Source organism: Pempheris klunzingeri, chromosome 14, assembly GCF_042242105.1.
Source record: "Pempheris klunzingeri isolate RE-2024b chromosome 14, fPemKlu1.hap1, whole genome shotgun sequence".
NCBI lineage: Eukaryota > Metazoa > Chordata > Actinopteri > Acropomatiformes > Pempheridae > Pempheris > Pempheris klunzingeri.
The window spans coordinates 12,411,885-12,438,300 of record NC_092025.1 but is presented as its reverse complement, the minus strand read 5'-3'; the positions used below and the strand labels follow the sequence as shown (position 1 = coordinate 12,438,300).

The 26,416-nt window shown below is 40.1% G+C and overlaps 1 protein-coding gene across 1 annotated transcript in view; it reads left to right on the top strand.

Annotated features, from left to right (window-relative positions):
* Positions 1–26,416, top strand: part of cadm2a (cell adhesion molecule 2a) — a 188,593-nt gene that overhangs the window by 127,369 nt on the left and 34,808 nt on the right. The window contains exon 2 of the mRNA XM_070843680.1: positions 18,304–18,453. Within this exon, the coding sequence (XP_070699781.1) occupies positions 18,304–18,453 (150 nt within the window). The remainder of the gene's footprint in view (positions 1–18,303; positions 18,454–26,416) is intronic.

Here is a 26,416-nt window from a genome sequence, read left to right as displayed (position 1 = left end):
TTACACCATGCACTACACTATGATGAATAAAAACATTGCATACTATATTACCCACAGCAACATGATAAGAGTGGACCGAAGATTTCTGTGATAGGGCGCTGCCATAGTTACAGTCCAGAGGGTGTCTCAGCAGGATTAATGAGATGTGTTTGGTGCCTCTGTCTTGTCAGTTTTTAAGAACGTTCTCATCAAGAATTGATCAAGAAGTGCCAAAAATATTAGCTGATAAGTTTGGACTCATGCAAAACTGCAGAATTCAAAATAGTGCCAAGTGTCATAAGTCATGTTTACTCTTTTTTTTTTTTTTTTTTTTAATTTAATTTGTGTGAGAGGGGTTTGGTTGACGTAAGCTTATGGCTCCCTGTTTTTCTAGAAGACCTAGTAAAAATGGCTGCCACTGTTCATACACCTACTAGTAGACAGAGGTAGCTGCAGTAGGTATATAAGATTTAACAGCCAATATGATACAGGTCAACACACTGCAGCTTAAAAACAGACATGCAAATAGAGAAAACACAAGCAAATTAAGACGAGATATTTATCAATTTGACAACACGTGCAGCATTTTGAAAACACTCTGCAAAGTGAAAGTGAAGCCAATGCAAAGCCGTTCAAGTGCCTTAAACCTGCATTCTTTCCAACGGCCAGCAGGGGCAACTCCACTGATTGCAAAAATGTAATTTATTACTATTTATCCTAATTAGTTTATGGTCTCAATCAATAGCTTTAAGTCTTCTTCAATACAGCATGATGCTCATTGTGTTAATGTAGGTCCCGTTTAGAGTAAAATAGATGATAAAGCAGGGCATGATTTAGGATGGGACTACCTTATGACTAACTAATCAGGGGCAGGTTATACCTATACCTAACCAATCAGAGGTGTGGTCCTCACAGAATGGAACTCAACTCTGGCTCCAAAACCAAGATTGCAGTGGCCAAGATGGAAAACTCAAGGCCTCAGAACAGCAGTCTACAAACCACATTCACTTCATAAACAGTCTATGAACAGAACACAATTCAGAAACGCGCTGCAAAAACAACGGAACTGTTTCACTACAGGTGAATACGGCTTGGACACATTTGTCGCTACACTGTTGTTGCTCGACTCTTTAACTTATTGAAGTTTGGTGTGTGTATCCTTCATGTGTGGTAATGTTGTGGACTGTCTTCTACTACTGCTCTACTCTGTGCAAGCATGGAAAGTGGCCACGCACCTCACAGGACCTTGCAGAGTGAAAAAGCAGAATCCTCTCTGTCCGCAATGACCACAGCTTTGACCTGAAAAAAGTTACACTGTTAACTGTAGCCTGCTTAATAATCATATGGACATTAACATCATGGTGATGGTGGTGAGGAGGATTATGTGAATTTTACAAGATAATTTTCGTCAGTATGGGGATTATTTAAGTAAGGAAATAGCTATTTAAATAAATATTGTTAGTTAGTAAATGCGAAAAATGCGCTACTTTACAAACAGACAACATACAAGTAAAAAAAAAAATCTCCTCACCCTTGAAAAATTAGATCATGTGCAGCAGTCATCAGATTGTTACTTTCAGTCACAAGAATAATTACTTTATAAACAATTAACATGTACTGCGGGCAATCAGGTGGCTGACTGCAAAGTGTGGTTTTAATTTAAGTCCAAATGTGAGTGAGGCAGACGCTCTTTGTTGCTGTAGGTACACCACGGACTTAGATCTTATGAAATGCGAAATCAGAGTTGGAATCAGGATTGTGTTAATTGCCAATTAAGTTTTCACATACAATGACTTTGTCTTGGTATTTGATGTCACTTCAAATAGACAGAAGCTATACAGGAAATCTTTTGGATAAAAGTTTGTCTTTTGAGACAATTTACATACCTGAGGGAAGAGAGAAATAGAGGGGAAATCATTGATACATCACAATAGTTTCAAAGTCACAGCTGTAATAATCCATTATTACGTCTATTATTGACTGACAGCTATAACTGACGAAAAATACAGCTTGTGGTTTTAACTGTGCTTCAAACCCTTACGGTTTAAAATGTGTAAAAGCGTAGTGCCCTTTCTGGGTTAAAAATGAAAGAAAATATTCTTTCTTCTTTTTACATCTGGGACGTCAAATCTTTGATGTTCAATATCTCAGAACTGTTGAAACCAGATAAAACCTGATAGTTCCAGGCTCACCATTTGTCTAGCAGAGTCCCAGTTAATTAACATGATATATGAAACTACTCTAGCTACCATGAGCATAAGATCAGTGTAGGATTCTGTGCCGTACATACTGCATAGTGTCACTTGTTTCTGATGAGGTCTGCTGTGTGCGTGGGAGGATGTGATATATGGCAGCGTGGGGGTTCATTCTGTGAATATAAGTCAAGTCAAGTACGCATTTGGTAGAATTACGTGTTTTGTTATGTAGTGTGTGCACACGAATGTCCAACACAGAGTCTAGTTAAAGTTAGTAGTGTACACATGTGTGTTTTTGTGTAGCTGTGCCCACTGTGACCTTTCTTATAGAACAGCTGTGAAGCCAAGTGACAGAGGAGCTGTAAACCAAAATGTCCTGACATTAAAACCACCAGGCTACTGTCACTGAGCCCCCATCCTAACACACTAACTGTGGATACTGTCAACACTGCAGGACATGTACTTTTTTAGAACCGAAGGCAGTTTTGCAATAGCTGTGTTACTCTCAACTGGGAGGCTAACATAAGAATTCAAGGTGAATACAAATTACTTTTCTCATTAATCTGCAAATTCCAGGTGTTTTATTTTCTCTGCTAAAATTTGCTATGAATTAGTGTTGGTTTGCTAATTAATAAGAACATCTGTCTTCCCGTGGCACAGAACAAACTTGTTTTTAATTGTGTGGCAAATCTCCATACAAGATCTTTACCACAGCTGAAACATAGTTTTGGCCAACAATTTAATTACCGCTATAAATAAATACTCTGGTCAGCATATGGTAGATTGCAAATTAACCGTAACAGTTAAGTTAACGCTACATCACTGGTAAAACTTTTCAGGTGGTTTAATATCATTATTTATTTATGAAATATAAGAAAATAATTATTAATCAGATGCCTAGAGAAGAGAATTAAAAATGCCGTATGTCTCAATTACCCTGTGTACAAAAGCAAAGCAAAAAAAAAAACCACCACCACATCTCTCAACCCCTCTAGTGTATAACACGGTGTGGCACTGACTTAAATATATACCTGTTATAGTCGGGAGGCATCTTTGATTGCCAGAGGACACAGACCAGATGTGATAGTAAAAAGATATTTCAGTTTTGGCTGTTTGATATGTTTGATATCTATTCTTTCTGTCCATTTGTCTTTCTGTCTTTGCTTTCTCAAATTCTATCTACTACTTTTTGTCTGTGTCCTAAAGTATATTTACCAACTAAAGCCAGGAAAATCGCAAAAGGTAAAAAGTGGTTTGATTATGTGGCGATGTCAGTATATTATAGGACACTAACATTGTGTTTGCTCTACTGAACTTGTAGTCGCACGTTCCTTTAAATCCATTCCCATTATGATTCTAATTATGTCATGAAATACAGCTGAATATCCAAAGGCACAGACAGGAAAAAAAAAAGACCTGCAAATAAGCAGCCATTTTGCAAGATCGGTTTTATTGTACTTAATCTACACCAACATAAAGTCCTAAGAGGTAGCAATACATCAGGTGTGGTGTGGCCCTATGTGTTCACTGTGTTTTTACCTGCAGGTCACTGACAATCCGCAATGAACTGCGAATCCCTTGAGTCATTATGTTTGCGTATTGCCTCCAGGCCATGCCTGCACTGTCACCACAACACAACACAGGTGTTACAAAGAGGTAAAATATTGAATAGACTTGAGTTTTATTGATTGATTTCATTCTTTCTCGACCTTGATTAAAAAAAAAAAAAAAGGTTACTATTATATAATATTTTTCTAAGCCCGGCAACTGTCTTACAATGCTGATATCTTGTTAACAATATGGCAATTTTCTATAATTACTGGCATACTGTTCATACAAGAGTTGATTACTCTGTTGTTAAGAGAAAATTAAAAATTAAAATAAGGATCTGGGGTCCAGATTGGCTGGTGTCATGCACACATGGTCTCGTGATGGTGATTCACCAGATTTGGTTATTTCCAGAATGGAGGGGAAAAAAATTAAGATGTTCACTCTAAAACCACAAACAGTGCTGTAGAGAATAGTAAGGTCGAAACAAATTAAATGTGTGTGTGTGTGTGTGCCTGTGTGTGTGTGTGCATCTTTGTGTGTTTTTAAAGGTGTTTGGCGTATGATTCAACTATGGACATGTCTATGTGTAATTGTGTTAAGGAGTGCAAATCAAATATACTAGATTAAATGACAAAACAAACAGATGCGTCTGTCAATGTAATGTGGGAAAACAAGGATGAGGTAGACAGATAAAGCAGGCAGTATGGTGGCAATAAGCTGAGTTAAGCTTGATTCCATCTATTAACACTGTTTACCATCTCCTTTATTACCCTGAGATGAATTGCGGCCCTTAGCAAAAGCTGTGCTAAATCAAATATAATTTAAATACATTTGCTGCTAAATAAAATAAGATTCAAATGCATTCGCTTGTGTTCATTCTGAGCCATTTCTATGCCGATGATTCTCTTGAATGTAGAACCTGCAATGAATATGTGTCTCAATGTATATTTTCCTCAATATTTTCTTGCTCTTGTGCATGCGTGAATCGATGGCTCCGTGTACAGCCAAGTCACAAGGTGACAAAGATTGTGTTAAGGTTTTACAGCAATCTGTTCACCGATGGAATATTGGTTAGATTCCAAGGGCCCGGAGAACATCAGACATATGGCAAAACAGCTGCTGCTGTACGAAAGATAAGCTAAACTCTCCATCATGCTAGGTGACAGCACAGAGAGCCACGCTGCACACATCGATCTCCATAGGCCTTTCACTGCATGTCAGACTCTGAATATATCTGCCAATGTGAAAACGGTAGCCCGAGGGGGGAAGGAAATACAGATGGGGAGAGAGAAATTCGGGTAAGGAAAGGGTTAATGGGAATGTAGGGTGAATATGAAAAGACAGGTGAGACAAACTCCTGATTGAGCATAAGTTGACGGAAGAAGAACAGAGGAGGAAAACAAGACGAAAACAGGAAGGATGTTGCAATTGAACACGTCTTCCCACGAGACTTATACCCTAAGGCAATACCATGATCACTGCTACAGTATGTGTGTGTGTGTGTGTGTGTGTGTCACAGAGGGTGGTGTCTGTATGAACTATCGTACAGTTTATTTATGACGGCTCCCCGCTGACAGTCACAGACACAGAGAACAACTTGCTTACAACTCTTTCTTTTCCACTGCCATACAGTCACTCAAATTTCATTCTCTTAGATGACGTGTGTGTGTGTGTGTTTACATATACACAGTTCTTAGTCCAATAGCCTCAAGCATGATTTAGGTAAATACTTGATTTGCATGCATCTTGATGGTCAGATCACAATGATTCCTCTGTATAAAAAAAAAAAAAAAAAAAAAAATTTGTGACGATCCATTATATAAATCTATGCAAGTGTATAGGCAAGTGTGGACTTACATTTCTGTACTGCAGATTTGGACTATTTTCAACTTAAAGGCCAGATCAAACTTCATCCAAGTGTCAGCAGGCTTTCACCTTCAGATCACAGATTTTCAAAGTCGCCACACTCAAGATACCATGAAATGAAGTTGAACCACGAGGGGGTAGAAAACTAAGCAACTAAGACCCTATACAATCCAATTATCATTTCTCATGGCTGTCATGTTAGCAAACAAGCAACGGAGCAATGTGCACCACCAGGTAAATGTACAGCAAGTGCAATGTTCCTGCTGTCGAGGCCTCAGTTTGGCCTTCCAACCACAGGTTCATCAATAAATGAATGAACACAGAGGTTGAGAAAAATGCAGTTGTGTGGTGATTCTTTGTAGGGTATTACTTATTCCTTAACAAAATAGTTCAGTTGTTTTTAATTATTAATAGAAAAAAAAATGTACTTCATCGAGCTTTAAATGAATTCAAACATCCCAGACATTATTGCCTTGAATACTGATTTCAAAAAACATTGCTTGCTTGTAGAAAGAAAAATTGTGGACGCAGCACTGTAATAATTGCAATACTGAATACTTTAGTTATTCTTGTAAAGTTTAGAATGAATTCTCTACTGGGCGTGAGATAATGGGAATGGAGGAATCTCAAGAAAGCGCCTTAGATTAATATAACGGCCTGTACAGAAATATGGCCAAATTTGATCCCATTCAGGTGCCAGTTTTTTTTAGGTATTTTTACTGTATTCTTTCCAATCAGGACTATTGAGAACACGTGAGAGGTGGCCATTGTGTAATCGATTGGGAATACTCTGCTCATGGCATGGTAAAATGGGGGAATGAGTGAGTGGAATGAAAAGTGTTTTATTCAATTTCAGCTTGCCAGGACTTACCGAACTGTTGTGTTGGTTGCCTGGTAACTGTAATGCTCGGAGATACAAGTGCGGAGAGTGAATAAGACTCCCCCCATTTTTCTCTTTTCTTTGCCACTTGTGTTCTCTTGTTCTCTTTGTTTCTCTCACAAACTCTGCCTCATATATACATATATATATATATATATATATATTCAACTGTTGTTGTGAGTGCATAGCTGCGAAAAAATATAAAATTGTTTTCCCCCATCTTTCGTCTCCAGGATCCGCCGTTCTTCTTCTTCTTCTTTTTTTTTTTTTTTTTTTTAAGGGGATTGACTGGGAGAGATCACAGAGCCACAGTTGTGACAGGGAACTCGTACCTTGACAGCAAGGATGAAAGGCAGGAATGGAGCGAGGTCAGGCTGTGCTGAGGGAATACTTCACAAAGCCATCAGTCTCATGTACAGTAGAAAGCAGTGTTGGTAGAAATGTGACATTCGCTGCCCTGCTCCTCTGTTCGTCTCTCTCCCTCTTGACCAGTGACACAGCAGCAAGGTGTGAAACTTCCACCAGCTGCGTGTGTGTGTGTATCTGTGAGATAGGAATAGTCCATCAAGATTTTTTCTTTTAAATGATTGCTGTTGCATATTGCTCCTCTCCTTTATTTGCCCCTTTTATTGGCCACTGAATGCGCTGTGATAGAGAGTGCTATGCACTGAGAATATGTGAAAATTAAGTTTGAAAATGCACTAAAACATGACAGAAAATTATCAGTTTCTCTATTTCACTTCCTCACTTCCTCGCTCTATCTATCTCGCACCTTGGCAAGCTGTGAAATAGTACTAACAAAACATAATCATCTCCATCAGCCACCAAAAATTAGCTATCATGATTTGATGGCTCTCAAATATAAACAAAACAATATGTATGTGAGAGTCGAAAAAAGTGGTCGGACTGTTCAGCAGCTGGCTTGCATCTCTAGACGTGCTTTCGATGAATTTAAACCTATTCACAGTATGTTGATCAGACAAAATGGAAAATTCATATTTGTTGTGCAGAGGGAGAGTGATTTATCAATCTGTAATCAAAAAGAAAGCACAATAATCTTTATAACCTGCAGACTTGGCACCTGCGGTTATATTCTCTTTGTTCTTCCTGCCTCATTCTTTCTCAGGCGCTGTCTCTTAGAGCTGTACAGGTTTTCAGGCTCACTGGAGGCATTCCAATAGATCCATCAATTTGGCAAAGCAGTGTGTGTGAAGCATAAGAGTCATTCCCTCGGGATACACGCACATATACACAGACACACACGCGCACTAATAGACAATCTATGTTGTTTATTTGGCTCTCGTCTGTGTTTTTACCGGCAGGATGTCTCAGAGGTGATGCTCTTGCTGTTATTTAGGTCCTGTGTGTTGTGGGTTCCTTTGTTTTTATACATAGCTCTATATTGGCCCATATGGTTTTCACCACGCTGCTCAGTGAACCCTCTCCTATCATGGCATATTCTCTTCCAGCCGACAGTCCTGTCTTTGCTTCTCTTCACTGATTACAGTGCTGTCAGTCACAACCTAATATGACCAGGAACCAGTGTGTGCATGCATGACTGTAGTCGGTCCTGAGCACACACACACACACACGCTTAGTCAAATAATTACTTTCTGTATATCCTCTTACATGTAAAACCATAAAGGCATCAGCTAAAAACAAGGTAAGCGACTGTAAAACCCTCATAAAGTCTGTAATTTCCATAGAAATCAAATGAAGCATTCACTGATCAACAGCACGATATCCTACAGTATATCCTTAAGGGTCCTGCAAGCTCATTAGAAAGCAACAAGCTTCCTTGCATGATCCAGATGATGTGACAGGACTAATTAAAAGGTGCCACAGAGTAAGGTCTCAATTTGCTGATGAGCTAAATCAGGACATTCTCTTTCAGGGTTGAACGATCGGAGGGTTTCAGCATTCATGATTGACATTCAAGATAAAGACAATGCTGTTTCTGCATTTACTCGACAGATACAGGCACACTGTTCCTCCTGCAGTTATCTAATCAGTTGCTCTGTCTTCTGTCTTTGTTCTTTTTCCTCGCTGCCTCACTGTTGCCTCTCTTGCTGTCCATCCAACCCCTCTCCTCTACTTGGGGACTTCAGTGATGGCTTCAAAAGGCAAAGTTCGAGGTGAGTTGTGGCTGCGTTTCCTTGCTGCGCTCCAAACTGAGCCTGATAAAACTAACAGCAGCGAAGGGAAACTGTTATTTTTTTTGTTCATTATTCCAACAAATCAATCAGGGATGTTTTAGTTTGGTTGCTTTTATTCCCTGATTTTTCTGTTGTTTGCTTATTATTTCCCGAGCAGTCATATTGATATTGCAATCTGTAAGGCAGTAAGGCCAATTTTTAAAGGGTCAGGGTGTTTTTTTTTAAGGTTTTTGTCACAGAGCAATTTCAAATTTCATTTTAGATTTCAAACACTAAACTATACTTTGCACTCGTAATGCGTCGCTACCTAAACAGTGGAAAACGTGACCTGGGCAGAAGGATTTTGTTTGGGATCAGAATATGTTCTGTGTTCTCTGTTTTTTAAAAGGTAGCATCCCTACAACATGAAACTCATTTTGCTGTCAATATTTGTATAATTCTTTCAAGTATTTTTTAGTAAATTATTCAACCCGATAAACACTGAAGAGAACAGTCCGAGGTCATAAGATTAATCATCGAGTATTTAATTGTGCGATACTGCCCTTTACCATTGGCAGACTCTAGAAAGGTGGCAGTAAATTACAATCAAAGTAAATTACGATCAAAATCTTCTCCATCATTCCCCGTGTCTGCAGGATGGCAGTGAGAGCGGATTATAGATCAGAGAGAGTCAGAGAGAGGAGGCAGAGTGTTTATTTGAGAGGAGATAACCTGATTTCATTCAGCTGTGTGCTTCAGTAAATATGCCTCTCAAAACTAAGAATTTAGTCAACCACGAGTGCTCTGTTTCTCATTCTGTTTAGTTACCATCTTAGAGTAATGTTTGTAGAAGCACAGGTCTTGAATACAATCGCACACTGAGGAGGGATTTGATAATAAGTCAAATGAAAGGATAGACATCAGCTCAGAGAGGCATACATAACAGACATGGCATATGTGCAAATCAAACAAACAAATACTTACAAATGTAAATGTGTAATTCACTTCGTCGTGTTTTGTGAACACACAGAATAATGTGGGTACGAATATTTTACATAAGCACCTGGATCCGGATCAAGTGAAGAAAAAAAAAAATCTAATCGAGATGACAGATAAAAAAAAATGTGTAAATGCTCTCTCCAATTACTTCACTATCCAGGGTTTTTTTTTTTTTTTCATTTTCCCGCTGTGTCTGAAAGCGTGATCAATTTGAACCATCTCTCTTCTCTCTCTGCATGTGTTTGACTGTAAGATCTCCATCTCACTCACTGTTGACCCCCTCCTCTCTGTAAAGGCCACCCTGGCCTGGCTATCATCCTTTTCTATCTTACCGTGACAGTATAGAAAATCCATTGCTCTCTTAATAGGGCAACAGAGGATGTGTAGATCAGAGTCAAGCACATGTTTCCCTCCTGCCTCTCTCGCCGTTATAGTAAGGCTATTGGTAAGAAAACATAACAAGGCGGTCAAGATTCATGCTGATCAGTGGGCAGATAAAGGCTCGGTTCACCTCAAAGTTAACCAGTGCGTATGTGTGTTTGAGAGATAGACGTATGTGACTGAAGGACTGAGTGACTGGTTAAGGGCTCCTTTTGTATATATATCCATATTCAAGTGTACATATATAGTACAGCCAATTACTGTATAAAGCAGCAGAGACAAATTTCCTGTCACTGTCACATTTTTTCTTTTTTACTGGTGGAAGAAAACGCGACAACATAATGACATCACTATTGGGGATGCAAATGAGCTTGAAAAAGGACCTCATTAAACACAACACATAGGTATATGGCACCGGGTGTGTATGTGTATGGGCAGCACAGTTTCTAGGTACCTTTAACCCTTCAGAGTCTGGGGTAAAACGGCGTTTTTTACTACTTTTCATTTTACCTTTGTGTTTCCCATTAAAACTGCTTAGCTTGCCTTTCTTTGTGTCTTTCTTTTCAGCACAACCTCACCTATGTGATTCTACAAGTATTTATTTATTTTGACATAATATATGGACACACTGTATGTAAAAGTGCAAAAGAAACACAAAATCCGAGTAGGAACTAGTTGGATCTTTGGAGGAGGGGGGGTCTGCGCTGACACCTCCTCTCGTTCGTCTTCACATGCAGCATCCACTTCATCCTCTGAAAGGAGTCTTCCTCAGAATCAGATTCAGCATCTTCTAACTCGTAGAAGAGCTGCTGTAGTGTGCGACTTCGGCTCTTCATAAATTTAGTCTTAATAGGCCGATCGACAAAATTCAAACACTTGTAAAAAGTTTGAAGTGTCCGCTTTCCAACAGTCTTTGAATTGAGCACCTGCGTGCTTGTGTCACAGCTTTACGTTTTCAAACGTGCGACATGTGACTTTGACGCCGTGTGGCGGTCCTAGACTCCGAAGGGTTAACCTGTGCCTTTGAAATTGCTCTAAATTCAGATGTGTGCTTGTTAATTATAGTCATGTGTAGTCAGTGTCATGTTGCACAGTGTGTGTCAAAGATAAAGTTCCTGGTACCAATTGAAGGTTGTATATTAGAAATAATGCTTCCAGTCAGGGATTTACAAAGTCTGACACTGTGACGGACAAAATTGAGACAACTGCTCACCTGTGACAACAACCCCCCCGCACCCACCGCTCCAAGAGGATAAGAGCAATGTTGATGGGACATTCTGAGCCTTAGTAATGTCATACCATGTATAGATATTACTAGAACAACACAAAGAGTTAATATAAATGTCTTTTTTCACTGTTATCATTATTCATGTCTACCTGTTATTTGGAGGATTTTTATGTCCAAGCTTCTGGAACTCCCATAATGCTTTGGGGGATGTAAACAGGAAGTATATTGTAGGTATTACTAAATTTCTGTTAAATTAACTGGAAGTTAGTGCTATTTAGACAGTTATAAGAGTTTCCGCAAATAATGCACTCAAATGCTCTCACAGTGGGTCAGACCAGTCTGAGCTTAGCTTTGAGACGAGATCTTCGGCATCAACCCCGCCACAGTGGCAAACTAACTGGAAGTTGTGGAAAAAGAGGATTGCTGCAAAGTAAGTCTGACACGCAAGCCGAACGATGAGAGCTAGTTTTTAAAAGTAGCACTTTTTGCTCACTGAATCTTGCAGCTCTCCCCTGGGGCGAGAAGCATTTCCCTAGATCACTCTTAAATGAACAGTATCTGTCAGCACATCACTACACATTAGAAAATCACACTGTGGCATGTTGATTTGGGGAATTTGGGAGTTTTTGGTGGCAGCAATGATTAGACTGATTTCCCTCATGAATGCCACCCTAGTCTGCAATCATCCTGCTCTCACTCCATATGAAAGCATAAGAAATGAATCGCTTCCTGTGATAAAAAGAAGAAGTCAAGCGCATTTCTCCTCCTCATCAGTGCCAAAATTTGAGTATTTCAATAGCTACAATCAATCTGACTTCCCTGACCTTATGCTTTTATGACATTTAATTTACAAAACCTACTAAGCCAGCAAGTACGTGGATGAATGCTAATATTGCTTTGCCATTGCTCGCCTTATATTTGAAGCAGGAATAGAGTGGAGTATTTGAGGCTAGATGTACTGCGTGTAGCCAAAGCTTTTCCTTCTGTGTCCTTGTAGCGCTGAAAATAGAACAGATGACACTGGGATTTTGCTAATTCTAAAAAGGATGAACTGAAAATAACATTTAGTGTATATTGCGCTGCTCGCTTTCAGCCAGCACTTCTCACTGGTAACACGCACTATCCACCCTTACACTCAGCATATACAAGTGATTATGCACAAAGAGGCAAACACAAGCACACAGAGAAATGCACTTATGGCTTCTTACATTTTATGCATAAATCACGGCCGCATAATTTAAATGCCCGTTTCTCGCATGTTCGCTGAACACATCACAGATTGCAATGTGAGAAGCAGGTCCTTTTTAACTAGAAGAGGTTTTAGAATATTGTACTTTTGCTTTTTGCACTTTGGTTGTTTACTGCGTATGCTCCTTGCTTTCACTTATCTGTAAAAACCGTGCACTTCTGTCCTTACCTAACTCCTCTTTGCTCTCAGCTTCTTTTGCTTGCTTTTGCCAGCTGAAAGAAAGCAGTGCATGAAGTATTTATGAAGGCCAGGTTTACCTCTGTCATAAAACCATGAGATGCTTGGCCTCCGCTCAGAAAGGATACTGAGATCTGTAGCCATTCTGGACTGACTGAGCTTGAACTCAGGCAGCTTACACACAGAGAATAGGCAGAGGTTTATATCTCTGCCCTTTGAAATTGATGTGGACAAATCAAGGGCAGAACTATTGGGCAAATGGTATTGGTGTCTGGTCACCAATTTGAAATTAGTGTGTGGGCTTATATAAATGATGATATATAAGTTTCCACAAAAGTTCAGCTGTGGCAGTTTTTTTCTCAGCAACAAAAAAAGATTAACTGCTGTGTGCTCTGGCATGTGTGCTTCTTGTAGTGCTTTGTACACACAAGAAGGTGCTATTTCAGACAAATTCTTCCTGGATTTTTTGTCACTACCTTGACAACGTCTGTTAACACCTTTCACATCCCAGATGCTACTGGAAACACCATCCTCCCATCTCAAAAACAAGCCAAAAATACATCACTCTCCCCTCTGACAGCTCATGATTCTTACCAAACTGTCCTCTCTCTGTCGCTCCATGCCACACTTAAACAACCTAATAGCACCGTAGAGAAGAAGGTAATATTTTGTTGATCTGACTCCAGGGGTTGAGTTGGACGTCAAGTTTGTGATGGCAGCACTAACAGCTGCCCAGTCTAATTACTGTATGTAAATGACAACAGCACTGCCATAGCCAGCCTCACTGCTGCTGGATAATTAATTTCATATCTCCAGATCAGAAATGTCTGTCCTGAGGTGGTTGTATGCCAGCACTGAATACAAAGGTAACTCCACCCTCTGCAGGGGTTGCATTCAATTTGCTCACAGCAGGAATCTTATCACTCTCAGAAGAGAAAGTTTAGATTGGAAATGTGCATGCACGCATACACATACACATGCCCGCGTGCGAAAATTAACATACAGTTCTCAGAAACACAAATACAACAAAGCAGAAAAATAGAGGGTTTCATCAGTATTTGCATAATACTACTACTAATAATGATAACAATAGCAATAATAATAATAAGCAGCATGGTGTCTATGAATGGAAAATATTACACATACATTTATGCATTGTGCGTATGCGATTATTGATTTTTCAGTTAGTTGCGGCATGCATTGTACATTAGAGAAGCGTTACCCTCAAAACATCCCAGAAAATAGTTCTTGCAAAAGTAGACAATAGATATTTTTTAGGAGAAAAATGAAAATGAAGACAGGAACAATAGGACCACAATATGAACAAATACGTGGGTATTATCTATACAAAGCTTATTTGACTTCTTCATGGGCAAATGCATCTATCCGTAGATATTTGGAAGATAAATTGGGAGTATTTTCACATTCCAACTGGGGGAAAAAAAGCTCTTAATGCTTTTAATTTTGATTTGATTCCTTCAGTCCAAGACAGATACTGTATATTTGACAGGTTCCTAAGAAAAAGGAAGGTGTTTGTGTAAAAACTGTCACAGTGGGAGGAAGAGTCCCACAGCGAGGGCAGGGGAGTGATGATGCACTGATGTGTTCGCTTCTGTTCCAGAAAGTTACTAACAACATTTTGTGCTCCATATTTTATCAGATAAAAACTGGTTCTTGCCCAGATGAAAAATGTCTTTGCCTGGATGTTACAGTACATCTGTATTTCTTCTGTTTGTATTTTCAAAGTTTTTGCTGATGCTCTAAACCAGTGAGGAGGTTGTGAATATGTTCTCTGGCTCAAGGACGCTGTGACAGGATACATTGCTGGTTGATGAATTCACACCAGTTCTTGAGACGATCAAACTCTTGACCTTGTACGGTCTCTGCAATCACTAGGCCACCCTGCTGCCTGAGTATCATTCAGTCTGAGAAGCTTGTGTATCCAGCTGTGTAGCCACCTGTGTAACCTTATAGACACTAACTGGTCATGGCAAAGCTGCCATGTCCTATGTAATCTTCTGAATCTCATTCGTGATCATCGAAGCGGGATGCATTTTGTGTCGGCGTCAGTTTGCATTCATGACAATGCTGTGGCGCCTATACTGTACGTGGTTTGAAATGTATTTAAAAACAATTATTGTGTTAAAAAAACAACAGCATGTAATCAAAAACGCCTTTTTACTTGTTTTCATAACTAGTAAAAAATTATGGCGCCGTGAAAACAAGACCCTGCAATTATCCTTTAAATTTGAATTTACTGTGATGAAATCCCAAGTCTGCATTTATGAGGGATGTTCGCCTGGCTTAAAAGGTGAATCAGCTAATCAAAACTGTGGACTGCCTCTATCCATTTTGTAATCCTGTATTCCCAGCCATTCATCATAGCTCTACAGCTCAGTTGAGCTCCAGTCCTGGTATAAAGGTCAGTAGCTCCAGGCTGTCCGTCTGTCTGCCTGCATCTCTTTTTCTCTGCTTCTTGAATGCCTAAATAAGAAAGGTTAGTAAACTCAGCTGCTCGTGCTTGAAAGGTCATGTCGGAAAGCAGACAGGAAGCATCCAGGACACTCTTATCAGTATTATTTGTCCGATAGTTTGCTTTAGCAACAGGTAGTGTGTGTCTGAATAGGCCTTCGTGTCTTGTGAATGTCTCTGGCCGCGCAGGCATATATTTTTGGGATAAGTAATAGTTAGGTGTTTTGAGGAATACTGGCTGCAGTACTTTGTGTGGCGGGAGTCCAAATGATTGTGCAGAAGCTTTGCCAGTCTTGATTATTAGCCAGTGCATACAGTGGTGGAGGGAGGGTGTTGAGTGGGCCCATTTAAACTTAAGATTCAGCTCATCTCGGGAGACAGCTGTGTGGATGGTAAAGTGTGAGAATGGTCTGTTTTAGTGTCTCTAGAGGAAATAATGATTTGCTATTTGTTTAGAGGCAGCTGTAACCCACATTGCAGTAGCCACCATCCCAAATGATTAAAGTCTGGCATTGCTCTATAGTACATGGTCACATACTCTATGTCATCCATTCAAGCTAAAGAAGCCAAAGCTAATTTTATTATGTCATTACTACATAATGCCATGCAGATGAGGACGTTGTTGACCTGGCTTAGCCTTGGCATGTCAGTCAAAGTGGAGGGCAATTAAACTGACCCCACTCTCCATGAGAGATAGAGCACAATTGAGCACAAGAAAGGAGGTAGGATCAAGATAAATATGAAAGACTGGGGAGCACCGGGAGACAGAGAGAATATGAAAATGAGAGACTAAAAAAGTGGAAATGCCACCCTTCAGGGATCAACCAGAGGAAGAAACGTGACAGCGAGAGAGAGAAACAGAGAGAGAGAGAAGGGAATTGAGTAGAATGGATGTGAACTGGAAAACGTAGAGCAAGAAACTGAAAGTAGGAGAAAGCGTGGAGTTGAAGTGAGGAAAGGACCTAAATTTAGACATGGAAATCAGGAGAGAACAGCTGCCTCCTTCTCTCAGGAGATACATTAAAATCAGGTCTGGGTGGCCAGAGGGGAGAATCGGAGAACCTACTCCACTGGCCAATTAGGCGCACAGAGCACTGCACTGTTCTAATATAACCATCATTGTGGCCCCTTCGGCCCTCACAGTCCCACTGGACATGTAGCACCAGACACTGACGCAGGGCTATGGCAGAGGGATCCCCGGACTATTGTAATTTTGTGAAGGTGCTAGTACCGGAGAGGAGAGGAGAGGAGAGGAGAGGAGAGGAGAGGAGAGGACGTGTTCACGTTTCACAGTCCTCAATGAAAATCTGGACAGATACAACATTTTGTAAGCACTCATATATTTCCAAGGGATGTGTTTAGCACATAACATTATATCCCTCAACTCTCATGTTTTCCTGTTTGGAGGAAAAAACGAGCAGATTATACTTTCAGAGTTGACAGTACAACAAGTGAGCAGATCCCAAGCATGTCTCCTTTTTTTTTCCCTCTCCATTTTGCAGCGACTCGTCCGCATGCTGTAACGAACTAAAAATACATACTGCGTTATTTTGTGCATAACCTCACTCCAAAATCATCCCTTCTGCCATTCAGTGTGGCAGTTAATCATTGCCTTCACTTTGTGGCCAGCACAATAGAAATAAAATGCATCACACTGGGCTGCATGTAGTCCAACCGAACGAGTGAGAAAATTGAGAAAAAGTAAGTGATTTAAAGAGAGGAAGTAATAAAGAGAGCGGGGGCAGGCGCAGGAGAACGGTAAATCGTTGGCAGATCATGCCTCATGCAAAACTTTCATGAATAAAACATATTCCTAGCCTCCCATAGCTCAGATCCATTTTTCCTCTGTTTCCCTCCTCTTCCCTCTCTATCTCTCACACGCATGATTAACCTCGGGAGGCCTTAATCAACACTGGAAATGACCCGTGCTCCTTGACTTACCTCTATCCACCTCTCCTTCCATCCTTCACCTCATCCTCTCTCCCCTCAACTCGTCCTTCATCACGGGTCTGTCGGCGATACAGTTGGCCTCACCTGCTAACCCGGTAGACACGCGATTTGAGGGTTTGTTTATTTTACCTGTGCAGTCGTTAACAGGAGTAAGGAAGACTTACCTGCTGGATGCGATCTGTCACTCGGCCAGTGTTTGAATGGAAAGGTATCAAACAGAATCACGCAGGAAGGGAATTTAAAAACTCCTCATATCTAAATATTTCTTTCTTTCTTTCCTTATATATGTTTTTTTTTTTTTCTTCTATTCAGTTTTATGATCCTTTCCTGGGGGGGGGCATGGTGGTTTAAGACGTGAGAGTTAGCTAGGGATGAATAATCTTTCTCACCTAAGCCTTTATTCACACAGTCTTTAAAACCTCTCCTCTGGGGATGGGGACAGGGATAGATTTATGGTTATTATTATTTACTTGCTTACAGCCTCTCTTTCACACACACACATTCACACGCTAAAGCGTACAAGCACACACACACATGCACATCAGTGTGAGCTGTCCTGAGTTCTGAAAAACTGGCAGGCAGCTTTTTGACGCACCAGTTGCAAAAGCGACCTATCCGTGGTGCTGAAAAGTAGCTCTACTGGGCTTCAGAATTATATAACTCTGTTTATCTTTCTGTGTCTCTCTCCGGATGCAGGCATTACACACACACACACACACCTACATCCACACATGCACACAAGTCCACGGAGAACGGTTTTTAATTGGTCCTCCCTGTGTAGCGGGGGTTTCAGGGTTGATACCGCAGGCTAAATGCCCCGCGTGTGTTCTATGGTTGGGTCCAATTTAGCACACAGTAGTGACTGGCCATCCTGCCTGAACATTTGCTTTTTAATTAGCATGTTGAGCTTTTCTCAGACGTAAACCAGATTTCCTCTCTTTGTCCTGTCGAGTGGTGAGGAGCTGATTTGCTCCCCTTAGTGACATTGTTTAATGTACATCCTTTATGAGCCAACGGAATAAAAATGACATCACGGCACAGTCTTCGTTCACAGTTTGAATTTTATATCATCATCCTTTTTGTGAATTTAAGCGTATTAAGCTTAAATGAAACTTGTTTAACAAAGCAACATTAAAAATCAAGCAATGAACGTACCACCTGTCTCACTCTGCCTACCTCTGTGTCTCTCCTGATGCATCCTCATCTCTTCTTACATGTTTCTCTCTCGTGTCATGCTGCAGGCGTCAGCGGTCAGTACCCTCTGGTTCAGAATATGACGGTGACAGAGGGTGGGACGGCAAACCTGACCTGCCGTGTGGAGTATAATGACAACACCTCCCTCCAGTGGTCAAACCCAGCACAGCAGACCCTCTTTTTCGGGGACAAGAAAGGTGAGTTAAAGATTGACAGACAGCAGCAGCCACAGGACAGATGCAGTCTTACAAAGTAATCCCTGTGTTAGCTTTGTGGTAGTTGAGAAATGCGCAAAAACATTTTTTTTTTTTTTTTTTTGTTTAGGTTGGAGAGCAACCTGAAAACCCCCTCTGTATTCCTGTGTGTTTGTCACTTGAATAAGCTGCTGTCTTTGTTGTGTCATAGCATCTGTCCCACATTCCGTGTGTCTGTGTTTTCCTGTTGCTGCTCTGTTTTCACAGCAAGTGCATTCGCAGTACATTTAAAAAAGATACTTTAAAACCTTTCCTCTGGGAATGTATAGTATGCGGCTATTATTGTTTTCTTTCTACCTTCCCTACTTTTTTTCCCCGCTGAACCTTACACACAAACACACTCACAGACAAACAGACACACAAACACACACACACACACACACACACACAAACCCTTCTGCTGAGAAGAGCACTTGTGGTGAGAATAAATATGTCCAGCTCTCTTTCTGAGTTGGTTTGCCTGGAACAGGATAGTCAGTGGTGAGCATCACCTACCATGGATCAATTTGGGGGCTTTACGTTTTCCTTTTGTCTGTGTGATGGTGTATGTGCAGTCCTTCTACTTCAGTGTCAGACTTATTTACTGTGTGTACTTGATAGTCGGAAAGTAAAAATGGATTCGATAACAGCCAAGGTACAAGGAGCAGGATGCTCTAGACAGCTGCTGTAGCTTTGGTGATGGCTGTCACTGATTCATATTCATCTCAACATTATCAGTGCAAACTGTGGAGCAGGTTGCCTTCATCCCATGGAAAGGAAGCGGTGGATCAAATCAGTTATTTTCTACTCAAAATATTTCGATATTGTTGTTCAAATTAAGTTAGAGCATCAGAAACAGCCCACACACTCTCAAAGTCTGCCATTCGCCCTGCTGTGCAAGTGACCTTCATTGTAATCCTGTTGTACTTAGCTGGCACTGCCTCCAGCACATACTGTACTGTATGAATTTAAATTTCAGCTCAAAGAATAAACCCAATCACCTGAGCCTTAGATGACACAGCATTATGACCTTGTGTAAGAACTGATGGAGTGAAAGCATGAAACTCGCTACAAATAGTCTAAGACTAACTGTCACATTTAGTGAAACAACATGAAACAGTACTGGCGATGGACTGCACCTTGCTTTGCACCCAGTCAGCTATTTGCTGGTGTGTTTTTTTCAGGGTATTAAAAAAAAATGTAAGTGGATGACAGACCAAAATGAAAACAACATAATATTTCAGCACAACTGCAGTGCAGTGGAAAAATATCAATTATGAAGGGTAATTCTTTTTTTAGAACAATAGCCACAATAGTGGAAGGCTAACAATATAGACTGCGCTCAAAATTATACAAAACACGTAGATAGAAGCGTAGATTTTCCAGTTCAATACTGTAAACCAGCCCAGTGAAAAGGAAATGAGTTTACTCAAACAAATAGTTCAAACATATAAATTGTGTAATGTTCAAATTACTGTAATTTCATTATGCTCTATATTAAATTGATTAATATACAAATATATGAAGAAAGAAAAGCCTCACCTCCTGAGAGAAAACAGCCTGAGAAAAGACTCCAAGCTCTGTATTATAAACAATTTATATACAGGACACCTGCTCGGTCCCGCAGAGAGTTTTTTTTTTTCCCCCTTTAAACAGATGCAAACCCTTGTTATCGCTTCACACATTTACAGGCACTGTAATGCACACACAGAGACACACACGAACAAATACACACACACGCCAATGCCACCAATGTTTTAATGGCTAATAAGTACAAAGTGTTTATTCCTGACCTTTCACATCCTCTTCAGTAAAGTCCCCATAAAGAGGATTCATGGGTGTTATTTTGTTGGTTCATGCCTGCTGAAATGATTGTGCCCCGTGCGTCCCTCAGCTGTATTAGTCAAGTGTAATAGAGTATGAATCACATTCTCTTGTAAGTGTCTGGATTAAGCGCATATGGGATTTACACAGTCTTCCTCCATTATCCTTCTGCCCACTGGGCTGCGTTGTGCATTTGAGTCTTCATGCACTGTGAGAGTGTGTGTGTGTGTGTGTGTGTGTGTGTGTGTCTGTATTTGTATTTATTTTTGCATATAGTAAACGAGCCGATGCATATGTAAACCATGCCAATTTTCACCCATTCATAGTTCCTCTGACCTTCCTTCTTTCAGACGGAGCAGCAGTAAAAAAGCTGCATTGAGCAACATTGAATTCAACAGTAGATGTTCTCTGCAGGTTATTCCATATCACACCAGGGGTCAGGCTTGGGGATCCGTTTCATGACATTTCCAGTGCAGAGCTCTGCGATTGGAAATGAAAAAGCAGCCAAGGACTTGCCTATTATCAGAAAAGCAAAGGGATACTACTGAGGCCTCAGAATTGTGTTGTCGTTTTGGGTTGGTGTGTGTGTGTGTGTGTGTGTGTGTATGTTTGTGTGTTTGCTTTGGGAGTTGTCTTGCTGAACGTGGCAAATTCAGATGCACATGCTGATGGGAGCGCTGAGATGGTGAGTGTTTCCAAAGTGCCACTGGCAGCACGAGAAAGGAAAGATGTCTCAGCTGCAAACACCTTTGAGCACAGTAGGTTTCAGATTAATTTTCCTTGCTGCCTGTTGGGAAGAAGAAGATAGGGATTAAGGCGAGCACACAGTTGCTAAAAAATACAACCCCAACTCGCCAACTTTTTGCATACTTTGCTCTGGTACGTCTAGTCGAAAAATTTTTGTTCTTGCCAACATAGTAGAAATTATTTTCTGCAATGATTCTGCATGAATAATTGCAAACACAACATGAGTTCGTAACTCATTAAAAAGTAAATGTTTTTCCTCTATAAATTTTGTTGGGAAGCCAGTGCAGAAATTTCACTGGAAAATGAGCCATAATCAAGATATGGACTCTCCTTGTTTTCTAATTACTTCTCGCCTATGTGACTTTTTCATCGAAGTCTAATTTTAAAGGATGCAACATAAACACTGTAAATTTTCCACTTATATCATACAGAATCGATTAACATTACGGGATGAATATTGCTGAATCTGTAATGTTTGCTCAACAGATTATTGTCTGTGCAAATGCACCTGCATGTGTATGTGTCACATCTCAAACAGTGTCACTTACATCCTCTATTAGAGTCGGCCACAGAGCATTAGCATAAACATATTGGTTTTTCAAAGACAAATGCAGCAACTGCCTCCATTACAGTCCTTTGAGTGGTGCCGGTTTCGCGGCTGTTGTTGTTTAATGTCAGGGCTGAGGCACACCTCTAAGACGTTTAGTCGGATGAAAGAGACTCCTCTTGTGTCGCGTTCCCTCAAAGGTGCTCCGATGGATATGAAGAGTTGTTTGAATTACGAATAAGTCATTGTCCCGAAAGCAGCCAATTTTGTCCTTTCCATCACTTATCACGGAGGGAGTTAAGCTGTGCTTCGACAACGAGAGAGAGAGATGAGCGCTGGGCAAGAGGGATTCTCTCTTTTATGAGATTCAAAAGAGGCTAATATCTTTTTACAAATTGCTCTTTTGGTTTCATGTAATTCAAGACTTGATAATAGCTTTATTTCCTGGATGGAGAAATTTTGCAATGAGGCATAATTACAATTTATTCGTTATTCCCCTACTAGAAAGAACCTATGTGTAATTACTTTCCAGGCTAAATTTGCAGGCAGATTTAGTGGACTCATCGTGGATGAGCAATGGCTAAGGTATGACATTTAAATCATTTATTCAATACGGTTACTGTAATTTGCTAACCCTTTTTCATTTGATTTCTTTTCCAACACCCACATCTGTATGTTCTTTTTTTTCACCCTACAGAATTTCCTTGATCCCTCTCTCTTCTTTTTGATTGTCTGTCCACCCCTGCCTCTGGAGTCTGGCACGATCTTGGTTTACCTTTTCTTATGAGCAATATGAAATATACTACAGCACACATTTGGTAGACCTGAGTGCATCATAGCTTTGTCCAAAATCTGACGGTAGTGGCAGCAGGCACAAAAGATGGTGTACATGTTTCTAACGTAGTGTGTCGGTTTTTGGTTCGCGGCTCATTTTGTCACAGTAGAGAGTAGCTGGGTGCTCTGCTGGATAAAACAGATATTGCTTGCTTCATAATAGTGGGCTAGTTGTTTTTTTTAAGGTTGTTTTTCCAAAAGTCTTGGGTTTATTTTGCAATTAATTACATTTTTATTCAGAGCTGACTAGCTTTCTTTCATCCAGCAAGCACACATAATGGTAACTCCTCTCTTTGTTCCAATGGGATTTCTTCTTTTGTCTTGTTGTCTTTTCTAACTGGATCTAAACGTCTCTTTTATGAAGGAATCAAAATGTTAAATGATTTGGAGGAGTGGCCATCAAAAAATATGATTTTATTTAATTATAATTTCTTCTGCTTAACTACTACAGGAACCCTGAGCATTATTCAGGTCATTTACACCAATATTCTTCCATGCAGGCTATTATACTGAGTGAGTATTTGTTTATCTAATATAGCAATTTGGCGATTGAATCTATTGAAAGTGAAGATTAAATCTAAACATAATGAATAGTGATGTAAGTTATACAGCGTTTGGCATCATTCTAAGAAAATAAAAAAATGTATTAATGCTTAAAATGTTGCCAGATACATGCAAAAGTTGTTGCCACATTATTAAGTTTGGAAAAGACACACTCTCCATGAAACGTTGATTGTTGCATTAATGCAATACAGTATTTCTACATGTATATAATAACAGTATCTGCAGCTTCTTGAGTGATCTGTTAATGTTATTAGCAGAATTACCAAAGAGTCCACTGTACCTGTGGTGGACATCTCTGCCATCGTGCCATCTGTAGATTGATCGAATCTGTTTAAACATTAATATTAGCGTTATGGGTGAACAACTAAGGGCCAATTGCTCATTTTTAGGCCCCTGAGCTGCTGAACATGAAGCTATTTGGGTCCTCAGATGTCAAATATTCAACTGTCTGAATCAATTTGCAGGCTGTTTGTGGTTGTGTGAGTGTGTGTGTATATAAGTAATATACGTGTGTGCATGTGGAATGTCAAGCATCCCACCTCCCCAGTATGCAACCATGAAAGCTTTGATGCATTCAGAGTATCTGTGCCTGAGCAATTTAGGGGATAGGCTTTTAAAAGTTTTCCAAAGTAAATAACAAAATAAGAAATGCCTGACAGACTTTTTATTTAACAGATAGCAGAACTTTCTCTCAAAACTTAATCCTAGCAGGAAAGTTAAACTTTTGAGACAGCTGTCTTCTTTTTTTTTTATTTCCTGGAAGAGCGCCTCTATGAAACATCCTTTCATATCGGCCTGAAGATTGCTACGGTGTTCTGTCTGATAGAAAAAACCTTGACTGTAAATCTCCAAAGATCCCTAACAAGTCCCCTCTCTCCAAGACAAGGACCATAAAACATGAGAAGAAGAAAAAGAGGAAAAAGGAGACGGAATGTAGGCCTTGGTGGGATAAAGGAGAGGAATTAAGGAGGCATTTTATGAGAGCTTTCAGATGTAGTTATCACCTCTGAAAGACACAAGGAAACTTTTCTCTGACCTTGAGCATTCTGCGTCGTTTTTTCCTTTGTCACCTCTCTTTGCACACGTCTATCTCTGTGTCTGACATTCAGCTTTTGATTAAAAAAAAAAAAGCTTTCTCTACTTGTGTTTTCATTATATTTAGAGGCGCAGAGAGGTATCATAATTAAAAGCTGAGATATGTATAGTTGTCATTGTCTGTGTGTGTTGCCTGTGGATCAGAGAAGGTGATGTCAGGCAAATGTCTGCTTTGTTTCTTCTGCTGTACAGATGTAAAGCAGGTTAGGCTGGGAGAGAGACTCCGTTGTCAAATGAAGCAATAGATCCACTTATTGCTGCCATTATTAGTAGAACCACTTATCATATGGAGTGTAGAGAAAAATACCTGAGGCAAATGGGAATAATTAGCACACACTTAGTGGCAGGCTTATTCTTTCTGTCTTCCGGGAGAAAGTTCTGGAGCACAGAGTTATAAGAAAAGAAACTTTTTAAGAAATGTTATAATAGAGTTGAAAATCAAGGATTGTTTGCAAAGATTTTTTTTTTTTTTTTAGCATCATCAAGAAATGAGCGCTATGAAGATCTGATTCTAAACACGTTGTCCACTTTCCTTTAGAAGCTTTTCAAAGTCACTTTAAAGGATATTTTTGGCAGGTACCCTAGAAAAAATATGAAACTCCGTGTAGACCACAGTACCTGTTCTTCTATTCTTGAGCTGGAGGGGGAAGCTGTATCCTTATGCAAAATACAATAGGGTCTACAGGCAAGAGCTGTCTCCTCACTGACCCGCCTCTCACAAAGACTTAATGAAGTAGGGCTGGTGGAGGTGTCCCACTGAACTCAGCATGGCAGGTAGGAACTGATGAAAGAAAATCATTTCTGTCACAGGAAAAATCTCCACAAGCCAATTACTGTATGGAGTATGGCACATTTTACATTTTAAAAGCCGGTATGCCTGGAAAAGGTATAACACGTAATGGAGGTTGAGGAATGGCTGAGATACAGAATATACATTAAGCAATTCAATAAACATTGCACATTCTGTTGCTTCTCTCTCTCTCTCTCTCTCTCTCTCTCTCTCTCGCTCCCTCACACTCACACACACACACACACACAGACTCAAGTCCCCAGATGGGTTGTTGACAAGGAAAAGAGAACAGTCACATCCAGGCACAGGCAGCTGAATGTATATTCTGAAATTTGCACTTTTCTCATTATAAAACTGTGTCACTTGAATGAGCAAACACCTGCCAAGGTTCTATACTAATACATACTGTCTGTGGATAGATGAAGGGGCAGGGTGGGGGAAGAGGGGAGGCCAATGGAAAGGAGGGGAGAGGAAAGGGCAGGGGGGGAGAGAGGAAAGGGAAATAAAGGGATGAAGTGAAATGTGCAAACATGATAGGCTTAAAGTGAGCGACTTTAGAGCCAGGACCATTTGCTTATGCGTGCACTCTGTATGCCAATACAATAAAGGCATCCTTACTGTACAAATGTGATTACTTTTCATGCCCACACACACACAATGTTTTCTCACCCTCTGCTTTTAATGATGGAGGGAGAGTAGCTGCGGAAAATTACTAGATATGTAGCCATGAATTGTATTGTACATGTATTGCATACAAACACACGGTGTGCCGCGGCCATCTGCACAGTGACGTCTTGCAATTTCTAGCGAGGCTCTGGCAACATACTGATGAATCATTAAACCGTCAGCTGTGTGTGATAATAGACTTAGGTTTTCTCATGTTGAGCTAGAAAAAAGCTTTCACACCTGTACTTTGGTTGACTTGGTCTGAAACAAAGGGGAGGACAAAGGGAAATGATTTAAGTAGTTGTTGGGTTCGTGTTTACAAATGAAGGTTAATCATTTATTGCTCAGATGCATCCTGTGATGTAATAATGATCAAAATGTAACAAAGGCGTGAACAGTGTTTTCCACAACATCTGACTGTGTCATAGTCAATCAAAAGTCTCATGACTAGTAATTATGTTGGGACAAAAGGTTGTTGTGCTATGTCATTGTTACTGTGCTTGTGGTGCATTCAGGGGTTGTCAGATAACCTTCAAGTCACATGATACATCACAGTATGTGCTGTCTTAAAATGGCCACCGGGAAAGGTGAAATGTTGGCCGAAAAATCAAAGGAGTTGGAAACTTCCCTACACGCTTAGTTTTAAACACACACTTAACCTGTTGAATGACTCACAGATCTTGACTGAATATAACACCATATAAAATGTGTTTGTGCCCATTTATAGTCACTTTCAGACTGTTTCACCAGAACGTCTTCCCTAGGAATAAAAATGTCACTTTTAATTTCAAAGAAACAAGACATCTTTGACCTTCTGTCTGTGTGGCTTCTCTCTGGCTCAGTTTTCCTTTACAACAATG